Source organism: Ruditapes philippinarum, unplaced genomic scaffold (assembly GCF_026571515.1).
Source record: "Ruditapes philippinarum isolate M1 unplaced genomic scaffold, ASM2657151v2 ctg2578_1_1_1_1, whole genome shotgun sequence".
In the NCBI taxonomy this organism is placed as follows: Eukaryota; Metazoa; Mollusca; class Bivalvia; order Venerida; family Veneridae; genus Ruditapes; species Ruditapes philippinarum.
Window position 1 is genome coordinate 88,631 of NW_026855989.1, and position 17,555 is coordinate 106,185.

At 32.0% G+C, this 17,555-nt stretch overlaps 1 protein-coding gene across 1 annotated transcript in view; it reads right to left on the minus strand.

The window, feature by feature from the left end:
- Nucleotides 1-584: 584 nt before the first annotated feature.
- The window catches only part of LOC132745057 (uncharacterized), a 34,078-nt gene continuing 17,107 nt past the window's right edge, over nucleotides 585-17,555 (minus strand). Inside the window, exons 11-31 of the mRNA XM_060733892.1 lie at nucleotides 16,242-17,405; nucleotides 15,884-16,005; nucleotides 15,142-15,524; nucleotides 14,601-14,896; nucleotides 14,304-14,387; nucleotides 13,174-13,404; nucleotides 12,660-12,771; nucleotides 12,255-12,439; nucleotides 11,841-11,973; nucleotides 10,242-10,418; nucleotides 9,597-9,689; nucleotides 6,532-7,224; nucleotides 6,071-6,208; nucleotides 5,528-5,749; nucleotides 5,023-5,067; nucleotides 3,241-3,350; nucleotides 2,828-2,892; nucleotides 2,405-2,568; nucleotides 2,064-2,151; nucleotides 1,720-1,739; nucleotides 585-1,547 (exon numbers count right to left, since the gene is read on the minus strand). Coding sequence (XP_060589875.1) covers nucleotides 1,306-1,547; nucleotides 1,720-1,739; nucleotides 2,064-2,151; nucleotides 2,405-2,568; nucleotides 2,828-2,892; nucleotides 3,241-3,350; nucleotides 5,023-5,067; nucleotides 5,528-5,749; nucleotides 6,071-6,208; nucleotides 6,532-7,224; nucleotides 9,597-9,689; nucleotides 10,242-10,418; nucleotides 11,841-11,973; nucleotides 12,255-12,439; nucleotides 12,660-12,771; nucleotides 13,174-13,404; nucleotides 14,304-14,387; nucleotides 14,601-14,896; nucleotides 15,142-15,524; nucleotides 15,884-16,005; nucleotides 16,242-17,405 — 4,767 coding nt within the window. The 3' untranslated portion in view covers nucleotides 585-1,305. The remainder of the gene's footprint in view (nucleotides 1,548-1,719; nucleotides 1,740-2,063; nucleotides 2,152-2,404; nucleotides 2,569-2,827; nucleotides 2,893-3,240; nucleotides 3,351-5,022; nucleotides 5,068-5,527; nucleotides 5,750-6,070; nucleotides 6,209-6,531; nucleotides 7,225-9,596; nucleotides 9,690-10,241; nucleotides 10,419-11,840; nucleotides 11,974-12,254; nucleotides 12,440-12,659; nucleotides 12,772-13,173; nucleotides 13,405-14,303; nucleotides 14,388-14,600; nucleotides 14,897-15,141; nucleotides 15,525-15,883; nucleotides 16,006-16,241; nucleotides 17,406-17,555) is intronic.

The window sequence follows — 17,555 nt, forward strand, 5'->3', positions numbered from 1 at the left end:
AAGTGTGCTGTTTTATTTTGCTTAGATTTGGTAACGGGTTTGATTCCTTAATTCTCTTATATTCTACGTTGATGCAAATTTGATGTTTAATAGTTGGTCATTTGCTTATTAAAAGTTTATATAACATTTAATCGGGATAGAATCAATGCTCAAGGCATTATGAGAAACCATCATGAGCAACACCGTCTATATAATTATGTATAAATAAGACACATGATGACGGATTCCTGGCATATTACAGCGTTGGCTGAAGCGTACCGTTCTGTCAAGGTATTAAACGAGTACTGTCAGTACGAACGTAATGGAATTGTCGTGTCGTAACGCTTCCACTTTAATTTTAACACCTGAGCAGATAAAGATATTCGTGTCGGAAGCATTTATTCGGCTCATCCAAAGGTATGCAGTGCACCGCTGACCATTTCTTCGCGTGCGTAAAACCACGCTTGTTGTAACTAAGAGGTGTTTTTTAGTAGAAAGCATGTAATTAAGAACTTATCATAGGAAGTCATCGGAAAATAAAAGATTGATCTATAATATCAATAAGAAACAGGGCTCTCAAAGGAGGCAAAATAATAACAAAGAGAAACAATTTTAAACTTGTATTTATCTTGATTAATAAGTCTGATTAATAATGTTTTTCAATCAATCTTTTAAACTCTTTTATAAGAAAGGAGGCAAAATAATAACAAAGAGAAACAATAAGTCTGATTAATAATGTTTTTCAATCAATCTTTTAAACTCTTTTATAAGAAGCTCTATCATTCAAATATTATAGTTAGTATCAATCTCTCTCCCTCTCTCTCTCACACACTGTCAAGAACGCTCTCTAAGCGTTCATTACAAATGTTATTACATAAAACGAATATGTACTCTCACTCTCTGATACTGTCAACAACGTTCTCTAAGCGTTCATTACAAATGTTATTACATAAAACGAATATGTACTCTCTCTCTGACACTGTCAATAACATTCTCTAAGCGTTCATTACAAATGTTATTACATAAAACGAATATGTACTCTCTCTCTCTCTCTCTGACACTGTCAATAACATTCTCTAAGCGTTCATTACAAATGTTATTACATTAAAACGAATATGTACTCTCTCTCTCTCTCTCTCTCTCTCTCTCTCTCTCTCTCTCTCTCTCTCTCTCTCTCTCTCTCTCTCTCTCTCTCTCTCTCTCTCTCTCTCTCTCTGACACTGTCAATAACGTTCTCTAATCGTTCATTACAAATGTTATTACATAAAACGAATATGTATTGTCGGCACTATTTGATACTTTATTCGTAATAACTCGCGTAAGAAGCTAATGCATTGGTGACATCTCGTCGTAGGTACCGTCATAAATTGGATTCCGATATCGGAAATGCGACTCTTGATGGGTTTTACTGATCAAGCTTGCTCGTGGTATTTTAATATCGTAGTCGATTGTTCTCCTTATGTGGGGCTTTTTCTCCTTTTTCAAACAACAGAAGACTGTGACCACAACAATAAAAATGAATGCAACAGGAATTCCGACAGCCAATGATATAATAAGTGCAGCCAGATCTGAAAGAAATTTTTGTACCCTTTCAATTAACATAAATTTACTTTGAAACTATTTAGCGAGTGGATCAGCTTTCAGTCAGTTTTTACTAAATTTCGACTTTTAATGGAAATAACACGATAAGTTGTTCATCTTTATTGATTAGAGAAAATAGTTTAGATATCTGATACTTACTTGCAGGCGGATCTAGAACTCTGAAACAAAAGTCAAAAACAATCTTTAGTACGATTCCATTTATTCATTTTTTTGTCATTTTTGTATTTATTAAAATTTTGGTTAAAAAAACAACATTTGTATCAGGTATAAAAAAATATACTTTCATATTTATCTGATGATCAATAGCATTGTTGTTTTTTCTTCCGAATATCTCATATTCGATTTCTCATGAAAACTTACGAAATATTGTATCATCACTAGGAACACTGTCTGAAAAGTAAGTCTTTACATCTTTTTAACACGTCTTTACAATATTACCAGACTTTTGAGAAAATATTTCAATACACAACTTATAAACCTACCGGCAGCTAGGCTTCCCTTCGATAGTAACACATCCAGTCACGTTACATGGATTGAATGATGTATATAACGTACATATGTCAACCGGAACTAGAATAATTTTAATAGAAGAAAGCTTTCACTAAAATTTACTGGGCATTTTAAAGTGACATTTTTGAAATATCGATCATTGATAGTTTTAAACAATGTACAAATGGAATAGATATGTGTGGATGTAAACATACTTCATAATTACTATGACAGAACCTGTTGAGTGTTAATTTTCAATACTAACATTGTTACTTGAAAGACACAATATATTTGTAGCTTGTAATAGCTAAGTAATTTTACATAGGTTGTTTACCTTTTTTATTGTCAACTATAATATCAGTCACATGCACTGCTTTGCCATCAAAATCTAATGATGCATTGCCCGTTTTCATATCATAAACAGCAATAGCCAGTTCTTGTGACCCTTCATCAGTATCTTTCGTGATAACACTATGGTCAACGATTACACTACCTCTCCTGTAATTATACAAGTATAAAAATTTCAGTCATCATTTAAATTTATATGAACCAAGTTATATGAACCAAGCTTTATATCCAATAAACACATTTCATATTGTTGAACAATTACCATGACAACGATTTACACATGTACATAATAAATCTTTTATTCAAAAGGGTTTACACTCAATTATTTACAAAAAGAGCATAATTTAACACTGTCATTTAAATATTATGTTGAAATACTAAAAGCATGAGAAAAATGACTGTATTTTACCTTATGCTGTTGATAATAACTTGAACAAAGTTATCCCTAAGCTTTTCCTTGTAGTAGTGTTTTAGCTATAAACAAAATGAGTTAAATCATTTATCTACAAATATCTTTAAAGCTACTATTGCAATAAAACCGAAATCAAAGTAAATTGTTCTTTGAAATTCACATGAACAATAACGAAAACATTTATCACATTTAAATAACCATTCATACTTCAGTTATTATAATTCCATTTACAAATCCCATGAGCTCATAGCATATTCATGCGTTTCGCATCAAATAATATAATATACAAAGGCCCATGTACTACTTTTACATATATTTATAACGTTTGCTGAATAAACAGACCGAAATTGCATAATTATATATATGATAGTAGTTAACATTTATTCGTATAATATAGATATCTCGGTTACCATATCAGTGGCCTTCTTAGCGTATGTCTTGTATGATTCCGCAACTTTGAGATTAACATTTGGCGGCAGCACGATGTCTAAGTGCAAGGTTATTGGAGTAATCCTTTTGTCTAGAATGATAAAAATAATATTTCGGGACGTATTATGGTATGTCGTTGTCAGAGCTGCATTACTGGTACTGGTACTGGTACTGCAATATGTAATGCAGCGATTTTGCAAGTACTGGTACTGATACTGAATTACTCTTACAAAATTTTGCTACTACTGGTACTGGTACTGCATTACTGTCTTAAAAAGTGGTACTGCTACTGCATTGGTAGGCAGTACTTTTGGTGTTGATAAAAATAGCATCAAAGCTGTATATTGCATTATTTTATTTTTGTGAAAAGTTAGTTATCAAATCTATAGATAATTTGCTGCAATATTCCTTCAAATGTTAACAAATTATTCAACATAAAAAAGCACCAAAGACTTTAAGTAAACATTATATTGAGATAAACAGACTCAATAACTCTTTACCCTAAAATATCCTTATTAAAATCTTTTATTACTTTGTATTTACTAGTAAAAGAGCAAACTAATCACTAATTAATTGCTTCTATTTCTAAATAATCCTATTTCAAGTGATATTGTTTATTATAAGCACCATAAAAGTTGTTATTTACTTTGGTATAAATTGAACAGAGGTGTGAAGGTGTTAAAGGCAACAAAAGACTGTTGTGTTTTAAATGAAAGATGATTGCATTGTATTACAGTTGACTGGTTACTAAACAATATGATATGACATGAATATTATGTTGTAAATATTGTTTGTAAAAAGTATGTTAAAACTATAAAGTTGTAAAAATGTTATGTAAACTTTAAAGTAAATTATGATTTTATTCCTTTGCTGAATAATATTTGCAATTATTTGTTTGACACTGTGTATTTATTCAAATTTTGATGAATATATAAAAGTAATGGTACTGATACTTAATTACTTCACCAAAAAAAGTACTGGTACTGCAGTACCAAGCTAAAATCTAGTACTGGTACTGGTAATGGTACTGCATAATTTGCCAAGTACTGGTACTGGTACTTAAGTACTATACCCTGAGTACTGATGCAGCTCTGGTCGTTGTCCGACCGTCTGTCCCACGAACTAAGGTGATTTTGGGGTTTAGAAGATAACAGAAGATCAAGTTCGATTTTCGCTGCAATCAAGTCATTATTAATAGAGTTATGCCCCTTTTGAAGCATTTTTTATTATTAATGAAATTATTTGTTTCCGCAGGCAAACTTAAAGTTTTGAGTGATTGTTTTTATATTTGGCTGCTAAGTATGTTATATCAAAACACAGCTTAATTTCCATTTTCGCTGCATTAAGCTTATTGTTAATTGTGAAAGCCCCCTTTTAAACAACTTCATGGGAAATTATTGGTTTCCGCAACATTACTTTTGATGGATGACAGTGATTATGTCTATATTTGGCATATAAATTTTTGTCTGAAATAACGCATATCAAGTTAGATTTTGGTTGCAATCAACCGTTAATAGAGTTTTGACCCTTTTAAAACTGTGTTAATAATAATTGGTTTCTGCAGTATTACTCTTGAAACATTCTGTGATTGTGTTTATATTTGGCATGTACGTATGTTATGTAAAGTCACAGGAGGTTCTTCGCGAATGTTTACAATTTTGCTATTAAAATGATTTCAATAACACATATTTCTAATGCATCAGCATTTTTATGCGCCATATAATATTGCCTTCCAAACGATGCATTAATATATAAAGATTTACCAGCGTTGTCTTCCAGCATTGTTGAATTAATCGTTTCATTTATCTCTGAAAATAGAAAAATAACCAACCAAGTAAGCACAATTCTAATATATATAAATAACGTCATCTTATTCCATTCACGTCAATTCTTGTGCACCCCTAGAACTATTAAAAAGAATCTCATGTTTGAAAACTATTCTGTCTAATAAAATATAGAAACATGTTTGTTTTATGATTATAGCATTATGAATTTTATATACTTTTGAATGTATACGAAATTTGATATCATCGGGTGTAAGGTAATGTTTTAATGGACAATCAGTCAACTAGCTACGTTTGAATTCTGTCCAGGTCACAGCATTTCTATGTTTATAAGTGTTTATCTCTTGGAATTGGATTCAAAAATGTAAATTTGGAATTATAGGAACTTCACGATCTAATTAATATATTTTTATAGTTGTTATTACTTGTTTAGGCAATCGAGCAGTATTTCAAGTCAATAAAATAGTTTTCTAATTTTACATACCGATACAAGAACCATTTTGAAGATCGTATCCTACTAGGCAAAGACAGTCAAATCCCCAATCTTTATTTTGGCAACCAGTATTGTTGACAGTTTCACAACTTGAGCTGTTAAGACATTCATTCACATCGATATCACATGATTCTCCCTCCCATTCCTCCTGGCATTGACACGTTTTGTTTACTGGATCACAAAGCGCAGTATTGTTTACTATGCACGGACAAGCTACAAAGTTAAAATTAATAAGGATTTAAGAATATTCTCCGAATCAAATAACTTAAAAATGCATTTATATGTTACTTGTTTATTATATATCGAACTATAAAATAAGATATTTTGTAACTGTACACAGTTCTGACATTAAGCATGTATTGTGGATATGTGAATAACTAACAATTACTAAAAAGACAATTTATTTCATAAATTACTACCCGGGTCAATTGTTGATAAATAAAGTCATTTAACAGTAAAAAGATTAATAATGTCATAATTCGCTGTAATAAATTAATGTTATAAGAAGAAAAAAGATATTAAGTTGATGAATACCGAATTCATTACACGTGAAACCCTTCCACTCTCGTGAGCATGAACAGGATCCATTAAATTGATTGCACTCTATTGCATTATTCCAGTCGCAATCGCACGTTTTATCACACATCAAGCCATATTTTCTATCCTCGCAATCTTCAAGATAAAAAGTGACGTGAGTGTGTTTTTTGAATGTTTAGATTATAAAACAATCAGTGTCGTTGAGATATATCAAGCATGTACCGGTATTTTATCGATATAAAGCTACTTTATTTCGAAGGATAGTAAAACAAGTTGGTTATAAAATATACAAGTTACATTTTGTCAATGTTTCATTACATGAACAAGTACATGTATTGTGATGACATGGAATAAAACAACTGCGAATGGAAAACTTCAGATGCCAAAACATAACATTAGTTTAAATATAAAACAGACTTGTGTAGAAAATGGCTCCCACATATAGTGATAAAACTTACCTCCATGACAAAAGGAAGAAATCTGGAACGTTTTTGAAAATACCAAAGAAGGTACACCATCGGGTTCAATTTTGACATGATAAGTTATCATAAACGGCTCGAAACGACCAATTAATTTGAGAACATAACCCGTGACAGTTTCTTCTATTCTGTATACATTGTCACTCTCAAAAGTCTCTAGAGGTCTGACCCAGCTTGGTAGTGCCAAACTTACAGTATATGGAATAAGCGTCGATTTGTTTTGGATGATTGACTGTTCCTCGCTAGTCAGAATGTCAACGGATGAATTTAAAGTAACAACTACTTGTTCTGCATGATCTTTTGTGAAACAACCTTCGAACTCAATAGAAATGTTTGTTACTTCAGGATACACCATGACAGGCAGTTCTCCAATTCTAGTGAAGTTATTTTCTTTCGTTTGCTGAATGACTTTAATTCTCAAAGTTTGTTCGCCGGGATTTCCCGTAGTAATATGGATGAGTCCAAAATCCGAACTCGATAGTAAAACGCTGCTGTCATTTTCAACTCTTCCTTTTGAAAACGTTGTTCCATTTGTCATTCCGGAGACAAAGATTTCGATATCTTCTAAAGATCCAGAAAGGTTTCTAGCCGAAATGGTCAGTTCGATTGGTTCATTGGTAAATCCTGCCTCGGATTTTAGTTCAAGCAATGGAGGTTCCGGTGGAGGGATAGCTGCAAATTAAACTCTTTATTAATCATGCTTTACACAGGTGACACACAAAACTAATATTCACATGATCTTATCTGTTCTATGTACACTTTGAAATATCATAAATATTAGAAGTAAGCTTTTGTTTAGGATAAAAACGAAATACTGCTCATCAGCTGATAGAATTCAAAAATACGAGAACTGTCCGGATAAGGCTACAAAATATGTATAAGCAGTATATGTATATATTTCTAAATTAAATCATTAACGGTAATGTTTGCAAAGCATCAATCACCATAGCAACATGATCAACGATTCATGGGGCATATTGATTTTTTAATAGCTTCTCGAATAAAAAGTTGTAAAATTGCAGTTTTAGCGCAAACTTTCATTTTGTTTCTACCATTTCATGATATTTAATGAAACTCATGACGTCATAAGCAAATAAACACCTTTTTTACGACGGTTTTAGGTATCGATGGTTCGTTAATTTTGTGTTGCAAAGATAACATCAACAACGTAATGTTATTAAACTTTATGGCAACGCTAATATGGCACCGACTGAGACTTTAAATTTTTTTTTTCAAAACTGATTCGACTTAACAATGTTCAAGGCAACTTATTTTTAAATGTCAAAACAGATTAAGATGCGGAGGTGACAGTGTATTGGATAAGTAACTCTCTGGACGACCGAAAGTAGCACAGTCGGAATATCGTAAAATAAACTATATTGCGTTAACGAGACAAACGTCTAACTGTTGGCTTGTTTTTAAATTTTTAAATGGATTGTAGAATATGAAATGCATACAATTATGGCAAAGGAACAGAAAATGTATAAATTATGCGCTTGATAAGTACCATGGCTGCTGATAACGGAAGAAATAGAATAGTTGGAAGACGTGTCATCTGAATTTTTACGTATACACGAAACGAAGAGTCAAATTTCCCACAAAGGTGGAACCTTAACAGGACAATTATTCAAAGACATATGTTTTTCTTATTTGGACCCTTTTCACGGTATTGAAGTGGGAAAACACGGAGGAAAGTTCGTTGTTTCAGCGTAAATACACATTAATGTACGGTTTGTAATGTACAGTTTTGTTACGGATTGGCACAAACACGTATACCGGCGATGAGTCAGCCGACATCAGAAAATGCGTAACATTGCATGAGGATGAGAACGTTACGTTAATTTTACGCCAATGGCGTTGTCATGGTGCGTGCTCTGTGACGGCATATATATTACATGTTGAGACTGTTTAAATACAAACATTGATTACAGCTCATTTATTCTTTGTGAATGTGTATGTAAGATATATATCTTTTGCTGGCAAATTTTGTGAAATGTATGTGTTGTATTAGAAAACAAATAAAAAAAGTGCATGAACTATCTAGACAATCCTCGTACTGCCTTTTAAATATTATACAGCATAAATAAGATAAAGTACGTTAATAGGAGCGTCCGTGGCTGAGTGGTTAAGGTCGTTGACTTCAGGTTATTTGCCTGTCACCGCTGAGTTCAAATCACACTAGGGTATTTGAATTCTTTATGTAAGGAAGTTATACAGCCAGCTAACTTACATAACGCATAACATCGGTTGCTCCACCGAGGTACCCGTAAAATTAGTGTTGGTGCAACATAAAACGTAACCTTAACAAAAAATTATTTTCAAAAGCTGTCTCGACTCGACGTGATTCATGGATTAAACTAACTCTTCAGCTAATCAATTGCCAGTCATTACAATCTGATTTCAGGTTGATATAAAACCCTAAACTATGTTGTTTGTGTTTTTTTTTATTTATTAATGTGTAGATTATTTAACAGGTCAATATTTGCATTATAATATCAGTAGCCTACATTTTCCCTAATTTTGAATTTCGTGCATTTTAATTTCTTTCTTTTTAATTGTTAAATTTATTTGTATATAACCGCTATGAACAAAATAATCAGGCATTTATAAGGTCCTTAGACCTGTCATTTCTGAAATAAGTACCATGACATGTTCGGTAAATACCTCGACAAAGTAGCGTAAGTATACAATAACGCAAAAAGTGTCAGGGAAGTTAATTCAGATTTACGAGTTTCAATTAATTTGATATTTCTTTACAGTCTGCAAAAAGAAAAGAAAATTCATTCAAATCCATGTTTGAAACTACAAATTTGCGTCCTTATTACAATAACATTGTAATCATTAGTTAAAAATTGGCTAGTACTACATGTACACTATTTAGACTTGTTCGTGATCATCTCCAATCAAAGGACCGCTTATCACAAATAACAAACTGTGAAATACGTTTATTCCTAAATGGGATGACGTCACTTCATGCAAATTTATACTAACCGCATACCGAATACATGTAATAATGAGTTCACTGTATCCATTACAATACTCACTAGAATTACACGACGAGCCATAATATCCGCTTTCACAAATGCAAATGTTTGTTCTTCTACTGCAGTTTCCATTACCTGAGCAGTCACAAGTACCTGTATGATAAGAATATAACATTGAGACACAATTTAAAATTGTTTAATTAACATGATATATAGGCAAATAACACGTTAAAAGTGCCCCTGGTCTAATTAAATGTTTTCGATGTTCCTATTGCCCTGTATATGAACAAATCTACCGCATTAAGATATACTAATTTTAGTATTGTTAATTATCATCGGCAATTAAAAAGTTGTTTGATATGTTATATTTAATAAACAACAAGCGTTTTTTTTCAACAATCTAGTATAAAAAGAACAACGTTTAATTATTCGCAATAAGATTTTTTGCCTATTCTTTCTATGTATATGAATATAAACTTAGCTCACACACACAAACACGCGCGCGCGTACACACACACACACACACACACACACACACACACACACACATGCACGCACGCACACACAATTGTGGTATGTCTTCAACTTTACAGAAATATTACTTTATGTAACAATGATATTTTCATTGCTATATTTTAGTTTGTTTTGTTAGGTCTTGTTTCATTCAAATATGAAATGTGATTATTATTATGAACAGTATGTTACCAAATTTGATATTTGATTTCGCGTGAATGGTGTTTTCGGAGCTAGTGTTGATGTTGTTTTCATGATTTCCAACATGGTCTACAGCTATTGGCAGTAAATGTTTCGACTTTCCTAGTTCCAAGTGAATCAAGCAATGATTTTCTGAAATGCCACCTCGGTACAATTTCAAACCTTGTTCTGAAAACGAAACATATTGTCCCATTACCCGATATACACGCATTTTAACGCCTTTTTAGCCCCCCCCCCCCCCATTTTGTTGTCAAAAAGCCTTATTTAGGCCCCACAACACTTGTTTTTGTTTGAGAAATGTTGTTTAAAAAAGTGACCACTTTTTCGGCGCCGCCCACTATCCTAAAGATACATCAGGGGGGTTGCCCGAAGGGGGATGTGCCCCTTGTGTTTGGGGGGTTTGAAGGGGGCGGTAGTCCCCCTCATCGCCAAGAAAATTTTGGACTTGTGAGAGGTTAGAAATGACCAAAGGTCAATCATAAAAGTACATGTAACCAATGCTGAAAGACTCTATCTCCACCGACTGAGAAGTCGCAGCAGTTCGAAATCTAATTTGATGGAAAATATCAACGAAAAATAGTGTTTTTTGGCAATTTTGATATGCCCCCTCGTTGTCATGGTAACAGGAAATTTAAGACAGAGCATGTTGTACAAAGGCAATCGTCCAGTCAACATTTGTGCCAAGTTTGCTTAGTATTGAAGCAGTTTTCATAGTTTTATAGCAATTTGAACTTGTAACGGAAGACTTTTCAATGAAAACAGCCATTTTCACAAAAAGCTCATGCATTAATGGGTTAATGATTCAATACATTGATAATGGAACATATGTAGAAAATACACAATGCCTTTTTAGTTTAGTTTTTACAATAATAATAATAATAATTAATAATTATTAACGACTGTTAAATTAACATACAAGGACGATTAGCCTTCGTCGCTTAATAAATTCATCAATTAAGACACTAAGAAGATACAATATCTCATGTTGCTGGTAGTCGTATAATATAAATGACAGTTTCTATTTCAAAACATTACTTTGACATAAACTAATGCATATGTAAGTCAATTTGATTACTTACATATATACCTGCGGCTGGATGTTTTATTCACAGTCTAATAACATATATAATGATATATGTCATATTTTATATCTTATAATTTTATTTCGCTTTAAAGTTCCTAAAGAAAAATTTGACTTAAACAAGCCCTCAATTTTCTAATAATTAAAGGTTCATCGGTCATGGCGCCACTTTATCTTGTGTCAAATGTTATTGAAATGTTATTGACACATGCCTAAAGATTCAAAAGATTTCTTAACAAGACACAGAACGAAAACATGTTTGTTTTCTGTTTTGTTATTTTCCATGTATGAATCTGTATAGGTACAGTTCCGAATGTTTATGTGCCTTGATTATAAGAATTGATGTAAAAATACTAAAACGAGCATTAGTGTTCGCAGAAATAACAACAGAAATTTGATTATATTGAAGTCATTGTGTCTTTTTCACTCATGAAGTGCATGTCTTTAATTGTCGTATTGACTGCAAGGAAGAACATAGCAATTACAATAAAAAGACAGGTGATACCTACCTAATACCTCAAACAGATCAACATGTTTTACACCAGAACCAGTATCCGAGGCAATAAGAGATATTGTAACAGAATCTATTGTTTCAGTTCCAGCAATAATTGACCCTTTCACATCAGGTATAGTATCATCTATCTATAATTCAATGATATCTAAATGTACTTCTTAGATGTCATTTAATATACAAAAAAAATATGTTTACGTAAAAAAACAAACAAAAATCAATAAACTTATACAAAAATAAAAACTTAGATATATATAATATATTATAAACTTTTTTTTTGTAAAAATCACGTATTTTGTCAATACTATTATAGCTATTTTATTTCGTCAGATAAATGAGTTAAAGATATTTGCCAATATTGTTGATATTATTTTATCGAATCAAACCACAAAACGGAATAAAATAAATTTACCGTATTTGCGATATTTGGAGTATCAATAGGCTCATTTTGGTCAAAGTATATGGAAGCATTAGCATGTATAATTGACAGGTGTGGTGTATCTTGTTTAGGTTTCATGGTAAATGTGACATATCCCTGTCCGGATGTACCGTTATTTGGAGGTAAAAACCCAACAGTAGGGTCCGACGGGGGTTCACCTGTTAATATATTCATATTTCTGTAAATGTAAGATACCGCATCAAACAATATTGCATAAACTATTACAAATTATAGTGTAGCTGTTTTTTGAAAGAGGTTTTATTAAATGTAAGCTTCATATTGACAAAAAGAAAAGTCCTTTTTGAACTATTCAATTATTGTATCACTTACAATGACGTATAAAAGTGAAACAAAGATTCAGTTCATGCCGATATGTACCTGTCGCTTTGTCAATCGATTCAAACTCCCAAATTACCATTTCTCCCTTAAGATCAAGTCCAGCAAACACCCGAATTAAAATTCCCAAATCTGCAGTCCTATCTAATGTCCCCTGTAATGATATTGGACAAAACATATCAAAACTCATAACACAATACATGGTATAGTGGACTACTTTGATCAAAAGTCATTTAAGTGGAATTGTCCACGAAAACAAATTTTCCATATGTAGTTCAAATATTGATGAAAATAGTAATGTACCATATGAATACAATTTAAAGTTAACTACATGATGCTTATAAAATTTTAAAAGTGTTATAGTATGAAATAAATATCCGTTCAGATTTTATGGTACTTTGTTCCTTTTATTTCTGTTCATTGACGCGATATATATATATATATTATTTTTGTTATTTTTAGAAATCCACCTGTCAAATACCTTGTCATTACACAATAACAGCATCAAAACCTGCATGCAAGTTTTGAGGTTGTGTTCAAGTATAATTTAACTTACTTGAAACAGTTTACTTTTTGGTGGAAGTTTCCGTTCAAAGTTGCCAAACCCAAAGTTACCCATTGTGAAAGTTCTTGCATCTAGGTGCTTATTGTATTTATGTTCTATATAAACTCGTTGAGCAGGTGCAGTAGCATTCTCGTTATTCTCAAATCTAATTGTATATTCCATAGTTTGGGTTTTTTGTATAAAACGGGCTTGCCCATATCCTGCCGGTCCAATAATGTCATTCTAGAGTGAAAGTATACATACATAAATATGAATAACATCGACTTTAGATGCTTTAAAGAGCTGACGCTAAAACATCAGTCGTTTGTTCACCTTTGTTAATGGTAGCTTTCCTTACAATAAATTAAAAGATAAATATTGAAAACAAATGTTTTTTGTACACAATAAACTACCTAGAATATCTCTTATAAGATTTCTTGAACCCCGCTGTTTAGACATTTGAGAATGTTTCCATATTCATATTTACAAAAAAACGACTTAAGCCTTGCTATTGGGAGCTCACTTCCCACTTTCATTCACGAACATGCTCCATGAAAACGGGGCAGCAATTTTCCTTTTGAAGGCGTTTATAAGGGATTCCCTTTCTTTCTACTTATGTTCGTAAATCATCTTATAATTATATTCAAAATATAATCAGATACTGCCAAGGCCAAAATAATTAATATTAAATATACCGTTTAATTATAAGATATCGTATCGATTAAAACGTAAGGAATTGCGTAGACATATTCTGCAAGAAACAAACAATGATTATAGCTGAACTAAACATTTAAGAAATGATTTATAGTAGAACAGGTCATTAACTAAGTTGTAGTAAATATTAAACATTAACGGCCAGTGGTCAATGGAAATGGCTTATTTCAGACACAATAACACGCTCAAAATAGTAAACAACTTACAAACCATTACAATTGATATTTAAGGTTCTATTCTTTTTCAAGTTTTTTTAGATTATGAATGTCGATGTATCTCATTATAGAGGCATTCCATAGAGTTTAAGGATTTGGTTTTACGATAAATAGCTCATATATTCTTTGAGTGAATGTGTTATAACTTTCAAACCGGAATATATAAACAATATTAGTATAATTTTAAGTAAATGTATCAATTATATGACATACCGGATCAAAAGATCGAACCCATTTCGTTATGCCGTCTGCTAATTGTTTAACTTTTCTATCTAGTCCTCTCTTTGAACCACATGCCTTTTATGAAATATAATTGAATATATATGAACGAATAACAAACAACATACTAGAGGGTAGCAATGAGATGCACGTTATTAAGTTACACTTAATTGACATTTTGCACATCTACCACGTAATTGCTTTTTAAACAAAAATAATATATTAAATGTATATGCTATTATTTCTTCACTAAAACAAATTATAAACATTTTTTTTTACATTTGTGATTACCTTTTGGATGATTTCAAAATACTTTTCGAGTTTACTACATCCATTGTCGATGATTTTGTTCACTTTATCGGCATTGTCCAACATTTTACCAAGAGCGGTTTGTTTCGCAACATAATCACCGAATTCACTTGTGGCGTCTTTAAAAGAATACGGTTCCCCGTCAATTGTGTGTTGCGACAAGCTGCTAAGAACATGAACTCCACCTTGCAATAAAGCCATCACTGGGGATGGCAAAAATTTTCGTAAAGGACTTAATGCTCCATTTAGCCCTCCTTCAATAATTGCTCCTGCAGCACCTATCAAAATAGTTAACAATTGGAAAAGAAGATTAAGGATGTAAATTATAAAAAGTTATGTGTATTAATACTTGCAAGGATTTTTAAACTTCTACATTACCCATTATGCGGCAAAGTAGGTATATATACATTGTATTTGTAATTGGTAGAAGTGAAATATTTCTAAATATCATATTAAAAGGCTTATTAATTACGACTCGCCAATAAACTGAAACAATTAAAAAGAAATTATTTAAATTTCTTACCTCCCCATGTCAAAGTCTTATGAGTGAGTGCGTACTCTAATAAACTTTTCCCAGCACCTATTCCAATAGACCAACACAATGGGCACGTTCCTCTTGGATCATTGAAATGAACGGGATTATTTGAACAGTAGGCATACAAATTTTTGCTATGTGCTTTAAGACCTAACGGATCGGTACTCATGAATCGCCCCGAATAACTGTCATAAAGTCTCGTGCGCATCAAGTAAATGTCTGTCATCTCTTCAAAGTCGACAACACCCCATTGGCCGATAAATGTAAACATTGATTTTATTTTTTCTTCAGAAGAAATAATTTCACCAAAAGGATTCCTTTCATATGAATTCAGCAAGTTTCCAAAATCATCCAAAATATTTGTAACAGACCTGTCATAACATAGAACAATATTAATATTGACATACTATCAAACTGATTTATATGGCATAAAACTTTCTTTTAATAGTTTAGAAATGCATTTATTTTTTCTTAAATATATATATGCAAGTGAACATTTCGACTTGTGGATGGAAATGAATATATTTAAAATTTGATTTTTAAAAAACCAGTAACATGTGTTGCTTGAATATCATTTAGATGTTTGACGTTGAAGGTGAATAAAAAGTCGATGATAAAAATAACAATGTCGTATTATCAGACTTTCATAATAACGCTAAGAATAAACATAAATTATTACTATATGAGCTTTATAGAACATGAAATAATAAAGTAAATGCGACCTACTTACCCAAGAGGATCGTACATATAATAAACGAGGTTATCATTATGATTTCTTGAGGCTACCAGACCTATTTGGTCTCCGCCATAGTAAAACTGTGTTACATTTTCTTTTCCACCACTTTTTTCTATCTACAATCATGATAAAATATCAAAACAAAAATTACTATTGTAAATAAAAATATACTTGAACAAAGCGAAATAAATATATATTTAAGTTCTAATGCTATTCAACGCCAATTGCAGTACATATTATAAAGAATATTTCAAACCAATAAACAAATAAAAACATCAGTCTAAATACGGACATTATCGATATTTGTTATTGTCTTTTAATTCATCTTTAATGCCAAATAGAAGATGCAAACCTTCTCTAGTATATCCATATCATTGTTTCCAGTTGGGTTGATAACAAATTCCATGGCATGTCCGTTGCATTCTTTCATGAACAGATTTCCCAAAGCATCGTATTCAAAGTTGCATTGACCAGAATTTGACTTGTAGGACACAATTTTATTTTCTTCATCAAATGTATAATTTTCTGATAAAGGTCCTTTTCTCTGAATAACATTGCCATTTTTGTCATATTTTAAAATCTTATCTCGATACTTTGTATACTGATTCATTTCATTTATCGTGCTGAAACTTTCAGCTCCATTTATTGAAACTATTTTCCTATTCTTTGTACTGTCATAAGTGTATTCCGTTACATGTCCTCTTGGATCAGTCATTGTAACAACTTGTCCAGCGCGATCGTAGTTGAACTTCCATTTTCCATCAAGTGTGTCAACGGCGACTCTCCTTTTTCTCGTCGAATACGTATAATTGAAAAATGAAGCGATAGTTCCGTTTGGGTAGTGATTTGACATCTTTTTTAGAAGTCCGGATATTGGATCATACTCATAATTTGTAGAAGCGTTGTTACCTAGTTGTCGTCTAATTATCCTTCCTTTAGAGTTGTATTCAGCGCGAAGTATGATGCTTTTATTATCAGCAATTTCGGAAAGTTGTCCGTTACCGTTGTATTTATACTTCACGACATACCCACGATTTGTTGTAATTCTACTTACTTGTTTTTTATCAGTGTATTCATAATCGATACTGTTTTCTGGATATATAACGCTCTTTATTTTACTGTTTTCATATCTTATGCGAATCATCCCGTGTTTGCTCACAGCTCGGGTCAGTTGCCCTGTTTCGTCATATTCAAATGTTGTTACAGAATTATTTCCAATATCTTTCATTTGAAGCTGTTTTTTATCATTGTACTCATACCGTTTTGTTCCACCTGACTGTGTTGTCGTTGTGTGACCGTTATGTGCATATCTGTATGTTCTAGTTGTTCCATCAGGGAAAGATATATTACTTAAAGTTCCATTTTCATTTAACACAATATCATATCGGTTTCCTCGTCCGTCAATAAACGCAGTGAGCTGATTTTTCCCGTTAAAGATAGTTTTAATCTTATCGCCGTTTCCATCTTCAATCACAATATGCCTACCGTTATTTTCATACTTTCGCTTAGTAACAATCTGAAAAATAGCACCAAATGAAAAAAATATACATAAAATGAATGTAGATTGTATATACAGCTAGGTTATGCGAACGTTGCCTTGACTTCTTGATATATATTTTCATTTTTCGAATAAAGTAGCAATATCAATTGTATTAGATATTAATCA